Source organism: Gorilla gorilla, chromosome 2 (genome assembly GCF_029281585.2).
Source record: "Gorilla gorilla gorilla isolate KB3781 chromosome 2, NHGRI_mGorGor1-v2.1_pri, whole genome shotgun sequence".
In the NCBI taxonomy this organism is placed as follows: Eukaryota; Metazoa; Chordata; class Mammalia; order Primates; family Hominidae; genus Gorilla; species Gorilla gorilla.
Window position 1 is genome coordinate 40481947 of NC_086017.1, and position 21081 is coordinate 40503027.

Consider the following 21081-nt stretch of genomic DNA (forward strand, 5'->3'; position numbering starts at 1 on the left):
GGTCTTCCAAGACATTGAAAAGATATATTTGTCAGTCTAGGTAGAAGGATAAAACCTATTTTATTGAGCAGTTTGCTAGCTTGATTTGTAACTTTAAATGTTTTGACTTATGGTACATGGGCCTCTATTTGCTCACTTGCCTTGGGCCTTCCCATGTTGGGGGTGGATCTGCAGCAGCAACATTCCTTTGCAGAGATGTTGGGTAGAAATTAGTTTGGGTTAATTGTATCATTTTTTCCCTGGAATAGACAGCATTGAACATTAAAGAAAAAGATAAGAGTTACTTTGTAGACATAGTGCTCTATTTCCTTTGGGAAATGTAGTTTTTCTTAGTTTGCGTTGTCCTGAAGTGAACTTTAGCTCTATACTTTTTTTCTTTCCTTCTTTTTTTTTTTTTTTTTTTTTTTTATAGATTTCCTAGTGCCCTAGTTGCATTTCTTCTGTGTACTGAGAGACCACCAGGCGGGCAAGCGGGCAAGGCGAAGTTTATCTGAATGTTTTTTCCTCCTATTGTAAATATTTTATTTGAACCAAAAAGATGCTTGGTTCTTCTCAAGCCTCTTTAAAGAAAACAAGGAAAAAGGCTTCTCAGTGCTTTAGAAGATATAAGATTGTCAAAACTTCATTTTAGAGAACTAGGGATTTGGTTGAACCAACATGAATGCCTTTGAAAGAAGATATGGGTTGGGTGCATATTTTCAGTATATGCTGCAGCAGCTCTTTATTAAAGTATAAATCATTACAAAGTCTTCATTTCCTATGAGGCAATAACACTGCTGCTTTGTGGATGACTACCTGTCATGCCCAAATCCTGCAAACTTTTCTACATAGGGAAATGAAATTGGGCTTATTTCCCTTGTAGCTTTTCTCAAGAGACTTCATGGACTAATTTCCCTATAATCATAGTAGCTACCACTTATTGAGGTCTTGCTACTGCATGGATCATGCTGAGTACTTCAAGTGTATTAATCCTCAAAACAACTTTAGAAGGTAGGTTATATTATGCTTATTATAAATCCTCCAGAGTCAATAAATTTGCCTAAGTCCACCTAGTTAGAAAATGATTAGGCTGGGGTCGGAACCAAGATGGTCTGGTTTGGGGATCTAGACTCCTAATTGTTATACTGTACTGAGACTAGTCTGCCTTAATTGACATAAACTACTTGTCCATTATAGCATGGGTGTTGGAAGACTAGAGGTTAAGAGAAATAATAATATCCAACATTTTTCTAGTGTTTTAGCATTCTTCATATATTATCCTATTGAATTTCCTTAGTGTAATAAAATAACACTCGGTTTATACACCAGGTAGTCAAACATCATGCCTGTCTTGTGATCTCAATGGGAAAATGAAGTATATACCTCAAGTGATACAGTCTTGGCTGAATCATGGAACAATTATGCCATCAGGAAGTTTAGGTATTCTGAGTAAAACAGGCACTTTATTTGAAAGGACTGGGAGACTTCACAGATGCATCAAATATGTTGAGGATATAAATGCCAGGCTCAGGTGGATTTACTGTGAAGTGCTTGAACTTAACCTTCAAGGCTGCCTATACCCTGGTATAGGTCCATCTCCTGGCTCTAGGAGAGGCCCTGGCAATGTGGTTAACAAGTGTCATCAAGTCAAACACTACGAAATCTTGCAGTGCCCTGAATCTTACAGCTCACATATAAAAGAAACCTGATAAAAGTTTTCCAAATTTGGAGTCAATCCAAAAAATTTATATGACATTATCTGTAATGAATTATGAAGCTGAAAGGAAGTTCCAAATTATTCAAGAATAAATTACAAATTCTGATCTACAGTTCTAAAGGGAAGACCGAATTATTTTTCTATTCTCTCAATAGAGAATATTGCAAAATGTTATTGGAAGAGATGATCAAAGAGTGTGCAACCAAAAAAATAGGAGAAGTATTTCAGAGGTATGGCAATCAGTTAATAAAAATATTTGTTTTTTAAACACTTCATATTTGTAGTATTTATAGCTTTTAAAAATTTGTTGTTTGTATGATACTATTTAAAATTTTTTTTTCCAGAGATGAGATCTCATTCTGTCACTCAGTCTGGAAAGCAGTTGCACGATCATAACTCATTGCAGCCTTGGATTCCTAGGTTCAAGCAGTCCTCTAGAGTAGCTCGGACTAAAGGCATGCACCACCATGACCGGCCAGTTTTTTGTTTTTTTTTAATTTTTGTAGAGATGGTGTCTTACTATGTACCAAGTCTGGTCTTGAACACTGGGGCTCAGAGGAACCTGTCCACCTCTGCCTCCCAAAGTGTTAGGATTACAGGTGTAAGCCACTGCACCCGGCCTGTATACCATTTTAATTCTAAATAAATATTCACTTTATTCTTAATTTTATATTCACTTTATTCTTAATTTTGTATTCTTCTTCTTAAAGAGTGCCCCTGAAATTTACAAGCTTCAGATTCCAAAGACCTGAGTCTTTGACTAATGGTAGGATTTGTTTGTTGGTTTAGAAAATAAATGTTAAAAAATGCCTCTTCCTCCTTCCCCCCATTGCAAACAGAGACTGAAATCTGCATTGTTATTTCACAAAACCAAAATATTTTTCCTCCAGGTTTAGCTAAACCCTTCATCATTTTCCTACTTTAGAGCCCCATGCCAAGTAGAAAAGAAGTTGCAAAGATGTAATTATCACAAACCTTCATCTTGGATGAAAGATAACCTAGCTCTGACCCTTAGTTTGAGATTAGAAGGACTCTACTTAGGAGACAGCTGGTAAAGACTAAGGTATGTTGTACCAGGAATCTAGGTGTCTGGGTGACCAGGCTGTCTTTCTTCCCATTGGGGCTCATTTTCCTTCTATACAGTGACAAGAATTGGACTAAATAAGATTTCCAGTATTTTCTCTTCTGAAACATTTCATTCTTTGTTATCCCTCTACTATTTTGTTAGTAGAATAAATCATTGGAGTTGAGTTAGAAAATCTTTAGCTAATCAAAATAGAAAACTATCAAAAGTCATGACAGGTCAGAACTGAGAAATACCACAAACTTCCACTGGTGTTCATTGGAGATGACTACTATTAAAAAAAGAGAAGAAAAAAAACCATAGCTATTTTGAAAATTTCCGACTACAGGTGTCTGAGCATACATCCTGACTAAATAGCATGTTTACTTCAGCTAGAGCTCACTCCTTCCTAAATAAAAGGCTTACTTGGTTTTGGTGGTAATATTATTTCTCTTTGGTTAATTATGGTATTTTCATTCTCCCCTTCCTCTGAATTGGTTAAAATGTCTGTGAAAATTTTTCCTAAGGTAGAAAGTTATGAAATGCTTTGCTATGCCTAGGAGAAATAAAGCCTAAAGGAACTTTCATATTTTTTGGGGGAAAAAAAAAAAGGAAACTTGTCTAGATATAATTAGTGTTCTGTTGCCTTTCAAATATTTCTCTACCACTTTTCTTAAAATATTCTCAGAAAAGACAGAATTTGCAACAGATTGGCAGTTTTCAGACTGCTGTTTTAGGCAGGGGAGTAGCTGCCGCAACCTATAATTGCATTTCTGTAGAGTTTGCAGACACTTGTTAGCATAGACTAGGAATCTTTCAACTTTTGCTGTGAGTGACTACCTTGTTACTACATATCGGATTTGCGTCTCATTCTCTAACGCTCATAGTATTGGGGAAGAAAAAAAGACAATATGATATAATTTGTCCTTCAAGTATGTGAAAAGGAAAAAAATCTAATAATAACATTTTATGTTCATTATTTTGGAATCCCTTAAGTTATATCATTATAAAATAATCTAACAATCTCAATCCCCCTGGGCACTCTTACTTTTATTTTTATAATTTATATTGTTAGAATACATTTCTATTCTCTTAGGCCTTTGTTCACTCTACTTTCTCACTTCTTTAGGAGCCTCATTCCTTCCTGAATATCACATTTTATGAGTTATTATATGCATCAAGGCCCAAAGCTTGAGCTCCAGCATTCTGACCCTGAAAATGATGGTTTCCTATCATCTTCTGATAACAGCAACTGAAGGTGTTCTAATACCTTGCCGCTCACAGGAGGTCTGGCATCACTGAGAATTTATTGGAAATGAGGATTGTGGGTCTTCTCCCCAGACCTACTGCAACAGAATGTACACTTTCACAAGGTCCCCAGGTGATTCCTGTACACATAGCAGTTTGAAAAACACTGCTGTAATAGCATTAAAGCATGTTCCAAAGAGTAACCAAATGATCTGCAGTGGTTTTAGTGGATCACATCAGGCTTGTTTCTGTCAATAAAGAAGAGGAGAATTCAAGGAAGAGTTGGCTTAGTTTTATGAGAGTCTTTTGACTCTTCCTAAGCCGTTTTAACTAAAGCTAGCAGAAGACAGAAGGCACTGGTAGCAAGTCAACTAAATGAGTCAGTTTTTAACCAGTCTGTTTCCCCAGTCATCCTTCATGAGTCTTTTATCCACTGATTGTCCATCCCTTGACCATGGTGAACTGTAGAACCCAAGGACCCATTTCTTTTTTCTTTCTTGTTTTTTTTTTTTTTTTTTTTTTTTGAGATGGAGTCTCGCTCTGTTGCCCAGGCTGGTGTACAGTGGCGCAATCTCGGCTCGCTGCAACCTCTGCCTCCTGGGTTCAAGCGATTCTTCTGCTTCAGCCTCCTGAGTAGCTGGGATTACAGGTGTGCGCCAACACACTTGGCTAATTTTGTTGTTGTTGTATTTTTAGTTGAGACACGGTTTCACCATGTTGGTCAGGCTGGTCTCAAACTCCTGACCTCATGATCCACCCGCCTCGGCCTCCCAAAGTGCTGGGATTACAGGCACGAGCCATCGCGTCTGGCCCCAAGGACCCATTTCTATACTGAACTCACTGCATTAATCATGTTTACCTCATTAGGCATTTACTCACAGATTGCCTTAACATATGTAGGCCTTAATTCATTCTGGAGCTATTATACCACAGCATTTCTTAAAATAGGTAGCACTCTGCTCTATACAAAGTAGGTACCCAATAAATTAATGATTCGATGACAGGTTTTCAGGAAGTGGTTTTACTCTTCAACATTTTTTAATCCTCTTTTGTCTTGAGGAACTTATTTGTCTGATGCTCAGTGAAGACCCAATAAATTTTTCTTGAATTGCTCAACATTTGTTTTAGACTGTTCTGAGAGTGCCACTGTAGGCTTTTTCATTGATTTGCTCCTTGATTTTAATATCATAAGGCAGCTTTTTGTGACTTAGTTACTTTTGTCTTCCAGAATTATGGGTCCCTGTCAGTTATTAATGCTCTTAATTAACAGTAGCCACAATAACCAGTCCTTACAAGCAGTTTCTGATGTTTCCAAATAATTTTATTTTCTGACTTTTTTTTCTTTGCCTTTGACATCTGAACTACACTTGGCAAGAAAAAAAAACATAAAAACTTTCCATTGCAACTCATATCTCATGGTGCTTCCTGTTGCATCAAATCTTAAGTTATCCATCAGAAAAGTTACGCAAAATGTATAACCATTTGGTTTTATTTTTGCCCTTGAATTATGCTACCATAACACAAACCTGAACTCTTATTGTTGTCATCTGTAAAAATCACCTAATTGGTCTCTGCTTATGGACACCCTTTGTTCTTTCTCTGTCAATAACACAGGCATTGCCCTCAGTTAAATCTCCCCCCGGATGGCATTTTGAGTAGCTGGCCCCTGTTAGAAAGCCTTCCCTGGATTTTATGAATCCTAGATCATCACATGGCCTTCCCTTTCTCTTTGAGCATGGGGGCTGCCTCAGTGTCCTTTGGCTCCTAAGAGAGTGCCTTGTGCTGATGGGACACAGGACCAGTTTGATGACTACGTGCACAGATGAAGCCAAACCTCTTGCCCATCATCTATTCCACCCTTCACATCCCTCATGCCCTGGTTCCATTTGAACCCAGCTGCCTCACACATCCTTTTTGCTTACAAATTTCCTAGCTTGTGACCATTCTCCACCACCTCCCCCAAGTTTTACCATTCTCTATTTGTGCCCTACAACAGCTCCACCCTTTGAAATAATGCCTGGTCTAAATGTTACTTTTTCTAGTGGGCCTTCCTTGATTATCCATCCCACTGTGATTCCTTCTCCTGCCCATAGCCTCTCTGACAAGCCTTGCATTCTCATTCATATGACCTTGTTTGCCAAGCTACCTGTGCTGCCTCTGTGTGTTTTAAACTCTTTTACTAGCCAGGCGTGGTGGCTTATGCCTGTAATGCCAGCACTTTGGGAGGCCGAGGCATGCGGATCACGAAGTCAGGAGATGGAGACCATCCTCGCTAACACGGTGAAACCCTGTCTCTACTAAAAGTACAAAAAATTAGCTGGGCGTGGTGGCGGGTGCCTGTAGTCCCAGCTACTCGGGAGGCTGAGGCAGGAGAATGGCGTGAACCTGGGAGGCGGAGCTTGCAGTGAGCCGAGATCGCGCCACTGCACTCCAGCCTAGGCGACAGAGCGAGACTCCATCTCAAAAGAAACAAAACAAAACAAAACTCTTTTACTAGAATGAAAACTCTTTGAGGGAGAAACTTCTGTCTGATTTTGCCGTAGCTCTTAGCACAGATTCTCACTAATTCTGTTTATGCGTTTTGTTTGTTGCTGTTTGGAATTCATTGCTTTTAAAGGCCGAGGAAACTTGCTTTTAGATCCAAGGCTGGGAGTGCTATTTTTTTTTCTCCCAGATGGCTTTTCACCACCAAGTGTAAATGTCAATGGCTTAAAGCCACCTGTAGTATTGTTTGACAGAACCATAGGCTTATGGAAAATCTCGTATGATCTGCTTTGTGTAAATTGTTCTTTACAGTGGAGACTTGCTCTGTCTGCAGTCTTTAGTTTCTGTGAATTTTGGGGAGCTGTGGTGTGTGGGTGTTAAGGTTAATTTTCCATCCATCACTGGCTCTGCCTTTGATTCATTTATTCTCTCATGTGTGACTCTTTTGCAGAAGGCTCAATGCATTATGACTATAGAGACCAGACAAAGTCATAAAGTAAATCACACCATCTCACGCAGGACAATTTTTTGCCACTCCTGCCTTTCCTCTTTATGAATCATAGATGATTTCAGTCATTGGGATTGCTGGAATAGGGATGGCTGAAGGGGTCTTGGTGCAATGAAGAGTGCCTGAAGATACTCTTCTACCTACCTGAGGGTAAATAATCCCATATTGCAAAGGTGACCCCTGGTTGTACTTTTTGGAAAGCCCTGTTAAAATGATACATGCTAAGGAGACTTAAATATGAGGCCTTTCTTACCTGGGTGCTTAATAGGAGTGGATTTCTAAGGATGGTCTTGAATTTGGCCTTCAGCCTTCTCCTCCGCCATAGTCCCCACACATCCTGAATAAACATGCAGTCTAGGTACCACAAGTAGTGTTCTCTTGTGCAAGCACAGCTTCCAGCTGTGTTGCCTGCCTCCCTTTCAGCCAGATCATCACCCATGTAGCCCCTCCTCTATGGGAATTCTGGAGCTACCACTGACATCACATTACATAGATTTGGACTGGTAGTGCCCTACCTGCTCTATCTATAGAGGAAAAGGAGATGAAATAAGAATTTTAATATTCTTTTTTTTTTTTTTTTGAGACAGAGTTTTGCTCTTGTCACCCAGGCTGGAGTACAATGGCACGATCTCAGCTCACTGCAACCTCTGCCTCCTGGGTTCAAATTATTCTCCTGCCTCAGCCTCCCGAGTAGCTGGAACTGTAGGTGCCCACTACCACACCTGGCTAATTTTTGTATTTTTAGTAGAGACAGAGTTTTGCCATGTTGGCCATGCTGCTCTTGAACTTCTGACCTCAGGCAATCCACCCTCCTCAGCCTCCCAAAGTGCTGGGATTACAGGCATGGGCCACTGCACCTGACCAGAATTTTAATATTCTTAAGTCTTAATATTCTGTGGCACTTATTGGAAATGGTTGAAATATAATGCTTTTAATTTAGAATGCCATTGGTTCACTCTCAAAACTACTGAAAAGCACTTATCTTTCAAGATTTTAATGATGATGTTGGTGAGGACGTTTGTGGTAAGTAGATAATCACTTACATTTATTCAGCACTTTACAAAGCATTTTCACAAACTCTTGAGTATTGGTTGTTATCAGTTTGTTACTGAGATGCCTGTGGTGTCTTCAGGGGACAGGAGAGAATATGTTAACTTCTTGAATAACGCTGCAGCTGTAGTTAGCCCCCTATGAGCCAAGCCTATTGGCTTTGTTACTCCCAAGGTATAACTTATTTCGTATATATAAGCAACTTGACTAAGTATTAGATGTCTGTGTAAGCCATTTTCTGTGAGTCAAAACAATTTTGTTCTTCCTTATGTCTTTCTTCAGAGGTACATCTTTAATAAGTTCTGGGAAGGGAAGTGAAAAACAATGCTTGACCTCTGATACAATGTACTGTTTTGATTATGATCAGCACTTTAATAAAATTTATCATCAAGAAAGTCTTTGGAGTGAGCCCCTGAAAAGCTTGGGAAAGTGATTGATATGGTGTCACTTTTCTTAAATTATCTTCCCATGTTGCTTAAGATGACCAGGGAAGCTAACTTCACTCTTGTGCTCTCTAAATTGAACTGTCCTGAAGTTTTAAGAAAATGAAATGATCAGACTCAGCAGTTCAAGATTGTGTTGGTTGATAGCAGCCACTTAGACCTCAGTTCACTATGGGTTTCTGTGTACTTTATTGGTGGTCACCAAGATGCAATGAAAGGTCCTGATTTTGTGAACATTTCTGCCCACACCCTTCTTTGGTGCATACCTTTTGGGAATATGTAAAATGTCTTTCATTGTTAAAATAGCTGTTAAATAATATTAAAGGCAAAAAAAAAGTCATGAAAATAGTCATTTGCTTACTTCTTCAGGCAGATAGAAAACTAGTACCAGCCAGTGCAATGGCTCAGGCCTGTAATCCCAGCACTTTGGGAGGCCGAGGCAGGCGGATCACGAGGTCAGGAGTTTGAGACCAGCCTGACCAACATGGTGAAACCCTGTCTTTACTAAAAATACAAAAATTAGCTAGGAGTGGTGGGACACGCCTATAATCCCAGCTACTCAGGAAGCTGAGCCAGGAGAATCACTTGAACCCAGGAGACAGTGGTTGCAGTGATCCGATATCGCACCATTGCACTCCAACCTGGGCAACAGAGCGAGACTTTGTCTCAAAAAAAAAAAAAAAAAAGAAAGGAAAAAGAAAAAGAAAAAGAGAAATTAGTACCAGGAAAACAGAAAAAAGAAGTGATTTGAATAATTTCAGTATGATTGAGACACATGGGTGAAAGATCACCAGAGGGAAAAATGTCTAGTCTGATAACTTTGAAGAAAACATATTGACCATGTCTAGTTATAATAATCTTTTAATAATCTCACAGTAATAGAAAGCTTCATTATTTTCAAAACAGTTTCACTTTCATGTCATCTGTAATTTTAAAAACAGCTCTCTGAGATGGATATAATTATCCTGTTTTACAGATGTGGAAATGGAGGCCCAGAAAGATGAAATCATCTGCCCCAGCTGTAATAGGACTGCCCATCCACTGAGACATAGTAAAGTATCATTAATTAATCTTTTCATCATTTTTCTATTTTTAGTCATGCTCCCTCACTGCTTAATTTGTAAGTAAATCTAAGATAAAAATCTATAGTCTCCTCGTATTTTCATATTTTCATAGCTAAATTGTTAAAGAGGTGATGGCAGTGTAGACATCAGGAGACTTGTTCTTGCCTCGAACATTAAAAGCCCTATTTAAGACTGGAGAATTTCTTCTTTGAGGGTTTTGTCCACCCATCATAAGAGATTTCAAACTATGTAATGAGTCATTTTACTTTTCCCCTTTTCTTATGGGGACAGCTTCTCTTTTATACACCGTGTGGTCTGCCCTCTTGGAGGCTGTGTCACCATTATCAGTAGACAAATGCTGCCATGTGTAAAAGGCTATGCCAGTTTCTGCAGTCCTGTAGTTTTGCCCCTCACCAGAACTTCAAGTTGCTTAACCTAATCAGGAATACGGGCATCTTTACATAGGAAGTGCACTTCTTCATCATATAGACATAGAGGTCAGGTATTATTATCTTTGGCTTCCTTTCTCAGAAATTCTTAAACATGAATGTCTGAATAAACTATACAGAGAAGAGGTTGGGCGCTGTGGCTCATGCCTGTAATCCCAGCACTTTGTGAGGCCAAGGCGGGTGGATCACCTGAGGTCAAGAGTTCAAGACCAGCGTGACCAACATGGTGAAACCCTATCTCTACTAAAAAATACAAAAATTAGCTGGGCATGGTGGTGGGCGCCTGTAATCACAGCTACTCTGGAGGCTGAGGCAGGAGAATCGCTTGAACCCAGGAGGTGGAGGTTGCAGTGAGCCGAGATCATGCCATTGCACTCCAGCCTGGGCAACAGACCAAGATTCCATCTCAAAAAACAAACAAACAAACAAAATACAGAGAAGAACAGAACAAGAAGTGTTTTGAGTAGCAGAACACGACTCACACAGACATCTAATATTTAGTCAAATTGCTTTTATATAAAAGAAGGTATACATTGAAGAGCAACAGCCTACCTGTGTGACTGACATTTTCAAAGAAAATGGCTAAGAATCACTTTGATGGCCAGGCACGGTGGCTCACACCTGTAATCCCGGATCTTTGGGAGGCCGAGGAGGGCAGACCACGAGGTTAAGAGATTGAGACCATCCTGGCCAACATGGTGAAACCCTGTCTCTACTAAAAATACAAAAATTAACTGGGCGTGGTGGCACGTGCCTCTAGTCCCAGCTATTCGGGAGGCTGAGGCAAGGGAATCACTTGAACCTGGGAGGCGGAGGTTGCAGTGAGCCGAGATCGTGCCACTGCACTCCAGCCTGGTGACAGAGCAAGACTCCGTCTCAAAGGAAAAAAAAAAAAGAATCACTTTGATTAGCAGAAACTATTTCACTTGCCATCATAGAAAGCTAAGCTATACTTCTGCTTTTCTACTACTAGCTTTATATAAATGTTATTTTCCTTGCAACATAAAAGAAAAATTGAGTCATGTTGTTTTATTTAATTTTTGTTGAAGAACACATTAAATTAGCTCTCACACTGTGGTGTGGACTTCTTTCTGTTTTCCACCAGTGTTCTTCAGGGTGATTTTTCCAGTGGGCTTGATTAGGACTGTGTGGATCATTGTGATGCTTTGTTCTCAGTGGGGATTTTCCAGCAAAGATGAGCTTCATTAAACAATGTCTGGGTTCATGGATTTATAATTGGAGTGATTTTCTTCAAACTGTAATAAATTTCAGTGTTACCTTTTTCTGAACGCCCTTTTTAAAAGGGATTCCATAGCAAGTCTTCTGGAATAATACCTTTTATATAATTCTTTAAAAACTGTAATTTTTACATACTGATTCCTGTTAAGGCAGATGTTATTGTATCAAGAAAAGACTCAAATTTTGAACATATTAAAAATAGTGTTTCTTCAGATCTGGTGGATAGGTGATGCTCAATATATATTTGTTTAATGGAATAAAAAAAGAAAAATATTAAAGATCCTAGGAAGAGAAATTAAGTTGCAGGGATATATTGCTTGTGTAACGTCTGTTTAGCATTGCAATTTTCTGAAGGGAAGGCTATCCACAACTGTTAATTCTGATCTAAGGAACTATTTCCCTTCTTAACTTCTTTGCTAGGTTATCTAAAGGGAGATATGCTTTCTCACATTTGTTTCCTTGAACTTACTTTTAATGTTGCCTTGTAGGGTCAAAACTTTAGAAATACAGCTTTCTCAGGAAACTTGGTCCTCAGATCTTTCAGACATTATCTTCCTTTAAGCTTATTGTCCTCTTGGGAATTGGCAAAGGATTCCCACCCTTTAAAAAGATAGGAAATTGTAAAATCCACACTTAAAAATTAATCTAAAATTATTTTTCAGGAAGAATTTATACAATGGCAACTAAATGCCCTGCAGCCAATTATGTTTATGATTCCCGCCTCATCTCCAAATGGTACTAGAGTTTGAGTCATATGAGAAAATTAATTGGGTTGGGCTTGATTGTACATGTGTATGTATATAATAATGTTCTGGTTATAATGCAGTTTGCAGTTTTTCTAGTTACAGCTCAAGGCAAAGATGAGAAGCATCACCTATGGGCCTGACTGCCTCTGTCCAGTACTACCATGCCCCGTCTCTAACTACTACATTTTTTCCTATTGAGTTCTCCAGTCCATGTAGCATAAGTCCCTTCCTGAACTCAGTTTATTTTTCTAACCCTGGCTGCACGTTAGGATCACCTGCGAACTTCTAAAAGAATTCCAAAGCCTGAGCCAAGCACCTAGAAGTTCTGACTCATTGCCCTGGGGTAGGACTTTGGCATCATTATTGTTTTAAAAGATCCCCAGATGATTCCGATGTGGAACCATGTTGAGAAACACTAATCTAGCCTAACCCAGTGAGGTTACAAATGAAGAATTTCACCAGAGAGGTCAAAGTACTTGATTTCCCACAGCAAAGAAATGCCATTTGCTGGGTTCAAAACTCCCATCTGTTGACTTTAAATCCAGCATAACAAATATGAGCAAGGTTTTAGAAGGTTTTGGAAACTCATCTGCAGAACAGAGCAAATACAGGCCTATCTAAAAGGATACCTCACAGTAAAGATGGTTAAAAACCAAAACCGGAGGAGGCAGAGCACTCTTGGTGGGGCTGGTAGTGGGGGGAATGGATGATTTTCCAAAAGAGAAAACACTTGACCTGGGTCTGAAAGGCTGGGTATGATTTAAGGCAGGCACTATTGTTCACTTGTTAGCCCCAGGGCCATACTACTCCACTTCCTTCAAGGAAACAGAGGGAAGCCGGCAAGTGGCTGCCTGGGGTGTGTGTCCACCCACCACGTAGAGGCAGTTCTTCAGCTCTGTCAGCCATGGCCAAAGCAGGCAGTATTTGAACCACCTTGGACCACTCCTGAGGGGCAGCATCAGACACCAGGCATCCTTTCAGACACCATTCTTGGAGTCTCTTCCCTCCATCACGTAAACCTCACAGCCAACAGTGAAGGCACTGAACTCCTTCCAGGGGCTGGGCAGGCTGCCTAGGGCATGCTCTTCTTGACCTTAAAGTCCACCTGATAGATCTGGTAGGGAGGTAGAAATTTTGGTGGTAGGAAAGCCAGCAATTATCAGGTCAAAGGGTTTCTGATAAAAGGAGTTATTCAGCAGAAAGGTAATCAGATTATGGGAGCCTTAAGTGCCAGTTTGGGCTAAATTCTCTGAGTCACTGGCAGATTGTAAGTAGGGGAATGACGCAATAAAACCACTGCAAAGCCAGGAGTTTGTGATGGGAAGATAGGAAATCCCTTTCTTTTTTTCCCATATGGGAAATAAAAATCTAAAGATGTGTGGGGAAGCTCCTTAGAGTGCCAGGACTTTCAGTATCCCCCAATTTATCATTAGGTTCTGTCCAGACCTCGTTCCGCACACAGTAGCCTAGGGACACCTCTGGAATAAGGTGTGACAAAAAACAAGGAAATAAATTTATTAATTTCGGAAAATGCCTTCTTTTTCCTAGGCCTCACTCATAGACATTTTCCTGACAAGTCCCCACTTCAGGTTTCAGAAAGAGATGCACCATCATTTGGAATTCTGAAGAAACTCAAGTTTCAATTGAGCTGAGTCTCAGTGGCATGTACTTTATTACATCTAATGCCATTTTAATGTACTTGAAACTGGGGAGATGAGGGCAATTGGTACACATGTGTAAACCACTACAAAAAGTTCACCTGAGTGTAGAAGGTAGCCAGTAGCCTAAAAACCCTGTATTTTGGAGGCTGTTACTTCATAATCTCTATTATGAAATTGGGAAAAATTATGTAATTATCTCTCTAAGATGGTCTTAGATCCACTGTTCAATAGAACTTTCTGCAGAGATGAAAATATCTTATACCTGGGCTGTGTTAAGGTTTAAGGACAGCACAGGTATAAGATATTTTCACCTTTGCAGGAAGTTCTATTGAACAGTGGGTCTGAGACCATCTTAGATGATACATGTGGCTTGAAATGTGGCAGGTGCAAATAAGGAACTGAATTTCAAATATAGATATATTTTTATTTCAGTTAACTTGAATTTAAATAGCCACAGGTGGCTCTTGGGTATCATAATGAATAGGGCAGTTATGGAGCATCATTAAAGTCCCCATTCTTCTCAAGTCCCAAAGAGGTCCGTTCAGGTAATTTCTTAGCACCTATAATCACAGTGGGACAGATTAAATTACTTGTACTTTTCCATTCCTGTGCTTTGGAATTATAGGCTGTTTCTTTGTCCTGGAAACCAGATAGTCTAATGTTTGTGGAAATACTCCTTAGTAGTGCACTGCAATTATAATACTTTATTGTAGGAGGATGCAGCCAGGCCTTTTTCTTTTTTTTATCATCTGTGCTTTTAGTTTTAATCTTAAAAGGATTATAAAAATAGTACTGCCTTGTGGGAGAAAAATATGCTTAAAGTCTATGAGCATGGAGTGGTAGGGATTATAAACCGTTACAAACTTCTGGAAATTCTGGGGAAAGGGAAGTTAAAGCGGCCAATAGAAATCTCCTAGGAGAAAACTTGCCCTGAAGGGATGCTTTTAATTGGGTTCAGTATTTATCAGAAGAACCCTGCAAAAGTGGTTTCCCTGAAGGCATTTGGATTTTCCCCTGTGAATAAATTTCACCCACCTTGGTCACCTCTGTGCTGTATTCTCCTAGAAACTCACCTTTATTGGGCATGCTGTGACTTAAACCCTCCAAAAAAAAAAAAAGCCTTTGAAAAAGCCTGTGGGTTTTTTTTTTTTTTTTTTTTTTTTCTAAAATGTTAATTTCCTTTCTTTAGGCTTGTGTGGGCTTTGACTGGAAACTTAATCTGTGTGCCTGGGCTCTGCATTAGGTTTCAGTCATTGAAATGGGGCTTAATAAGAATTACTTGATACCTTAGGAGTCAGACGAGCCTTACTTTTATCTTGGGCTCAGGGATTTGCATTTTGAGAGGTTGTGCCAGCTGACATGAGCCTTTACAGGTTTCAGCTTGTTGCAAACCTAGTTGGGTCCATTTCTCTCACTTCTGAGACCTTTTGCTGCTGCCACTCATAGCTAACGTGTTTTCCATGGAACACTACTCCTTGTCCCTAATTGTCTTCTCTCCCTACCTCAGCAGTGACACTACAGACAGCCAGTCATTTAATACCAGACTCATTCCTTAAGAAGTTGGGATAGAACTTTAATTACACAAGGCATCCAAGCCAGCAGTCAGGGCCCTTTCCAATGTGATTACTTTTCAAGCTCTGCCCTGCTTCTCCTTCCAGTTCCCTCTGGGCCTTCGTTTTCAGATCTCCTCGGAAGCTGAGGAACGCAGGTCCTTTTGAATTTCTTTAGATCAATGTTGTCCTATAGGACTTTCTGCAATGATGAAAGTATCCTGCCTATTCCTGGCCACATGTGGCTATTAAGCACTTGAAAATGGCTGGTCTGACTTGGAACTGAATGTATGATTTCATTTAACTTTAGTTAATTTAAATTTATAAATCCATGTGTCCTCATGGCTACTGTGTAGCTCTAGATTATGCCCTTGACTTTTGAACAATGTGTCTTGGGAGAGTTCTCTTGGCTCTGGCCCTCCACTTTCATGAACCAGCTCCTCCCAGTGGGGAAAGAAGAACTCTCTTTGACTTCAGAACTGACTTCCTTTTATTGCTAAGTTAGACAGGCTAGGCCTTGAGCTTAAAACTCTTCACCAACTGTTTATACCCTCCATACCTGGCCTCAACATGTCCATTTTTCTCTGTGACTATATCCTTATTCTTTATCCAGCAACAGCAAATATGCATTAATTTTCTGCAGATAAGGTTTCCTTTGGAACTTAAGGATGAGGTATGAAACTTGGCTTTGGAGGACTTAGGGATAGGAAAGCTATCACCAAGTGTTTATAGAGTACCAACCACCGTGTGCCAGCCAATGTTTGAGATTTGGGGAACACAGAGTGAATTAAAGTCCATGTGTACAAGCTAATAAACAAGATTCTATCAACATGTCAGCAGATAAGTACAGCGCGAGTGTCTGAGAACAATGGTAGATGCTTGTAATTTTAGAAGCGGTTGTCAAGAATGGCATCTTTGATAATGTGATATTTGAGCAGTAATTGGTATGAAATCGGGATGAAGAAGGCAGATCTCTGGGTTAAGCGCATTCTAGTTGGAGGGAACAGCAAGTACAGTGTCCTAAAAACAGACTGTGCTTGTCATTTCCTCCCCTCCTCCCCCATGGTTTCTCATTTTTGCTTCTCTTTCTAAGAGTTACATTTATAGGCATACATTTTTACACTGGACATCACAAGAAATTGAGCCAGTTCACAACTCCACTGGTGCTGGTAAAAAGATTATGCTAAGATGGATAAAAGACTATGAAACATAGTCAAAATGCACTTCTCAGTCACCTCTGGCCATACGATTTTACACATCTGGGTTCTCACCCCAGAATGAGATAGGTTTAATAGATAAGATTCAGTGTGGGGCAAATTTAAGGTGCCAAAGTTAGGTACATACTAGAACTTCCATAAAGAGTTGTCTTAAGAAATAGAAAGCATTATAATTTGACTTCGTAGCCAAAGGTCATTCAAAACATTTCAAAGTTTAGATCACTTATTCCAGTTTTATCTCTAGTACTAAATGTTATTTCAGCACACAAATGTGGTCATTCCCCATGGATGGAAGGAGCCAGCTGTGTTCCAGAGCTATGTTGGAAGATTGCACCTTGAAAACTGTGTGCATGGTTCTGATTTTCCATCTTAAAATCACTGCTGGAATCTATCTTGACTTTTCCACAGCCCATTGACAACTGTCATTATGTAAATACTGCCCTTTTTTCTCACCAACTACTGTGGCTGATGTCTCCCCTCCAAAATTTATGTTGAAACTTAATCCCCATTGTGGTGGTATCAAGAGATGGAGATTTGGGGGAAGTGATTAAGTCATGAGTGGATTAGTCCCACATAAAAGGGCTGGAGGTAACCAGCCTGGGTCCTTTTGCCCTTCCATTTTCTGCTATGTGATGACACAGTACTGATCCTGTCTAGAGGACACAGCAACAAGGCGCCATCTTGGAAGCAGGAAAGGGGGCTCTTACGAGACATCAGAACTGCCAGTGCCTTGATTTTGGACTTGTCAGCCTCTAGAACTGTGAAAAATTTCTGTCCTTTATAAATCACCCAGTCTCACATATTTTGTTATGGCAGCCAAACAGACTAAGTTACCAACCTTAGTGGGATTGGTAGGACTTGGAAGGGAGTAGCCTTTTTTTTTTTTTTTTTTTTTTTTTTTGAAATACAGAGTCTTGCTCTGTCGTAAGGCTGGAGTGTAGTGGCACAATCTTGGCCGTCTGCAACCTCTGTCTCCTTGGGTTCAAGCGATTCTCCTGCCTCAGCCTCCTGAGTAGCTGGGACTACAGGCACGCACCATCATGCCCTAGCTAATTTTTGTATTTTTAGTAGAGACGAGGTTTCACCATATTGGCCAGGATGGTCTTGATTTCTTGACCTCGTGATTCACCCACCTCGGCCTACCAGAGTGGTGGGATTACAGGCGTGAGCCACCGTGCCGGGCCGGGAGTAGATATTTTAATCACAGGAGGTAGCATCAGAAAAGTTGCAGCTACTCACCACAAGAGAGACCTTTATGCTGTTTACTGCAAATAGCATCAAGGTCATGACAGCAATGAGTAATGCCCAGGAAAGGCGAAGATCAACCTTACACTTTTTCATCTAACTGCACTGTGAGAAAACAAGCAAAATTGCCCAGTTTAAGGGCAGATTCTCAGATTTTGTTTCAAATTTCCTGCCCTTTGTTGTCCTTTCTAGAAGGCTTAACAATACTTGAAACTTATTTCTTTCTTTTTTTTTTTTTTTTTACTTCCTCTGCTTGAAAAACATGAAGGGGGAAGTTTCAAAGTGTTTGGTGTTATCTTAGAAACCAAAGTGAATCTGAATGTGTCTTTCTGTCCTTTTTGTGTCATTTTTCAAAATGAAAGGGACCTTTAAGTTCATCATGTCCAACCCATTTGTTAGACTGGTTGGAGAACAGGCACAGAGAGTGGTTGGGTAATTGCCCTTGAACTCAAAACCCCCTCATGGTCGATTCAAGCCTTCTCCACTGCAACCTGCTGCCATTCCCAGCATGGTGAATTCTCCTCCAGTAGAAGTCATATAGCAATGTTTTATAATTAACTTTTACGTGAGCAAATGAGCTCAAGGAGAGAAGATTAAGGAATATTGCTTTCCATATATCTGGATGGCCCAGAACACTTTTTAACTAGGTACTTAAAAATCTAATACAATTGTTGTTGCCCATATTCTTCTGTAATTCTTTCATCAGCTGTGAATGAAAGTACAGCAGTTTTATTTCCTTGAAAAGTAAGCCAAACATGATTTTATTTCAATATTTTAGAATTCCACAATCTTAAGACACATCATTGCCTTCCCATCTCTGCATGTCAAACTTACTAATTTTATTAGCATGTTGCGAAATAACACACTAAGTGTCTCAAAGCCAAAGTAGATCAGCTCTCGCCTGATAAATGTGCAGGAGTCAGCAGAGGATTTGAAAATTGAACTGGATTCTCAAGTTACTGCCTATTTGCCAGACCTATGCTGGTTATGAACAATATTTCAAAACCAGATTATTTGGTTCTAGATCCTAAACACTCTTGGCAACTTTATTGTAACGATGATTGATTCCATTGTATATTTGAAAGCATCAGGGCACAGTGGTAACAAAAAATTATTATATTTCAATTTGTCTATTCATTCAAATTTCCTGAAAGGTTTTTTAGAAGTCATCAAACTGCTGCATTCTATTGATGAGTAGGAATAGATTTACCAAACTCATACTTATCTTGTCATTTGTTTCCTGCAATTTTCTTTGGTGTGAGAGAGCATTGCATGGAATGTTACCTTTCTAACAAGTGAATGTTTGTGTGGCATTTTTTACTGTCTAGAGGATTTTCACATGTACTTCAAGCATGTTTGCTCTTCATCATGATCCTACATGGGGCCATTTCATAAATCAGGAAATGGAGGTTTCAAGAAGTTAAGTGGCCCACAGCTAATACATGTAAGAGCCTGAATTCACACTCAAGTTTTTACCTTAAAACTCTTGGGCTTCACCAAGCTGACCTTATTATATATGTCTCCTAAAATAAGTGAAGTAATTACAAAGAACCAAAGCTTTTGTCTAAGAAACTTACTGCTTCCCCACCCCTTGTATACTTTCTTCAACTCCTAGTAGTCACACCTGTGTCTTTGCCTTGTACTGGAATGTGTGTAAAGTTCTACTCTTAAACTTTTTGATGGAATATCTATTTCATTGTGGAGTATCAGGAAGGATGAGGGCTTATGTGTCACCATTGGCTTTGTCTTTTATTTGCTTTCTCTCATTGATATGATATGATAAGTTATTTCATCTCTTTGAAATTTCATCGCTTAATTTCTCCATCTATAAAATGTTAATGACAAAATTGCATGGTGGTTGTGATAAGTAAATGAAATTATCATCACAGTACTTAATACTGGACTAAGCATTTGGTCTGCATTCGATAAGTCATGATCATGGTAGTAATAATTATTAATATCACATAGATCTGATTTCTAAAGTAGATGTCCTCTGGCCTTGAACTGAAATGTGATTATCCACATTAGAGAATTACATGCATGTTAAAAATATTCATATTAGAGAGTTAAATCATGACTTTTTGCATTCTAGTTAAACCCTAATATTAGAAGAGAGAATTGAATGGGCAGGTGAAATAATCATTAATTGTAAACATTCAGGTGGCCACAGGGGGCTGGCAGGGGAGTAGGTGACATGAAGGAGTGTCAGGGAGGAGGCAAATTTGAGGACACAGAGACTTTCTCAAGAGGAGCATCTCAGCTCACAGTCAGCTGACTGTTGTCTTGGGATGGTGTGGGCCCACTGTTTCCAAGTCTTTTTTATTTCTTTAAGTGGAATTAGAAAACCAGCTTTGCATGTGAAATCTCTGAATTTTAAAACTTGGTTTATATTTTAAAAAGAAAAGAGTTCAGGCCAAACAGAACACATCTGTGCTCTGTATCCAGCTCTTGTACCCACTGCAGCAATTTCTGCTTTAGCTTCTCAGTCTGTGCCCAAGTTATTTGGTTGTTAGAAACCAAGCTCCTTGGACCTCGTTATATTACTTTTTAAAGGGATGCCTTTCCCAAATATGGTAGTACCCTGGCCCTTTTCCAGAGAAAATATGGAAATCATCTGTGTTGACCAATATTTTCACATGTTTAATAAAACTGTAATTGAAAAACCTTTCAGGTACCAGGCATGCAGAAGAACCCCGCAGCATATTTTGAAAAACTGGAGCAAAAGCCTCCACGGAGAAATTTATCAGTGAAAATTCTGCTCTCACAGAACATTGATATTCGGACCAAATCCCGTGCTTAGTTGAGGCAAATGGCTCATTTCAGGGGCTGATTTTTCAGATTCGCTAATAGTCACTATCTTTTAAAAATCTGTTCTTACCAGATTTTGTGTTAGTTTCTGCATTTTCCATTAAGCTGCCTCAGTACTTTGAGATAAAGAATTGTTTAAATCCTAAATGAATAACTTAATTAAAAAGCACATCTTCATTTAGACCTTCCTTATTTCCAAAGCTCTTTTGATGAAAATCATTTCGTGCATTTTTAAAAATTCCCTAGAAGAACTTAAAGATCTTGAGGAAAGGCCCATGTCTTATCCTGTCCCGCTTACCTCAAGGGTTTAAATATGAGGGCTCTCAGAAAGCAGCACATTTTCGTTTAGGTTGACTAATTTTGCTGGTAAGTAACAAATTACTTTAGTTGAATTGGAATGTTGTAAAACTCCATCAGTCGTGTATCATTATCTTGCCTCTATCAGTCTGTGCCATTTACCAATGTTGTTTTGACTATCACCAAGAGAGTTATTTAATCATCTTTTATTTTCAATGATAAATTATTTCCTTGTTGCTACAGCACTCCAAGTCCTGTCAACTGAGGGAGAATTGTTTTCTCAGTTGCTATCACTTTAGGTAAAGTACCAACT

The 21081-nt window shown here is 39.4% G+C and overlaps 1 protein-coding gene across 2 annotated transcripts in view; it reads left to right on the forward strand.

The window, feature by feature from the left end:
* The window catches only part of TGFBR2 (transforming growth factor beta receptor 2), an 87557-nt gene that overhangs the window by 7212 nt on the left and 59264 nt on the right, over positions 1–21081 (forward strand). The window contains exon 2 of one of the 2 annotated variants that reach the window (XM_004033791.5): positions 9469–9543. The exons of the other annotated variant lie outside the window; for it this stretch is intronic. Coding sequence (XP_004033839.1) covers positions 9469–9543 — 75 coding nt within the window. The remainder of the gene's footprint in view (positions 1–9468; positions 9544–21081) is intronic. 2 annotated transcript variants of the gene reach the window in all.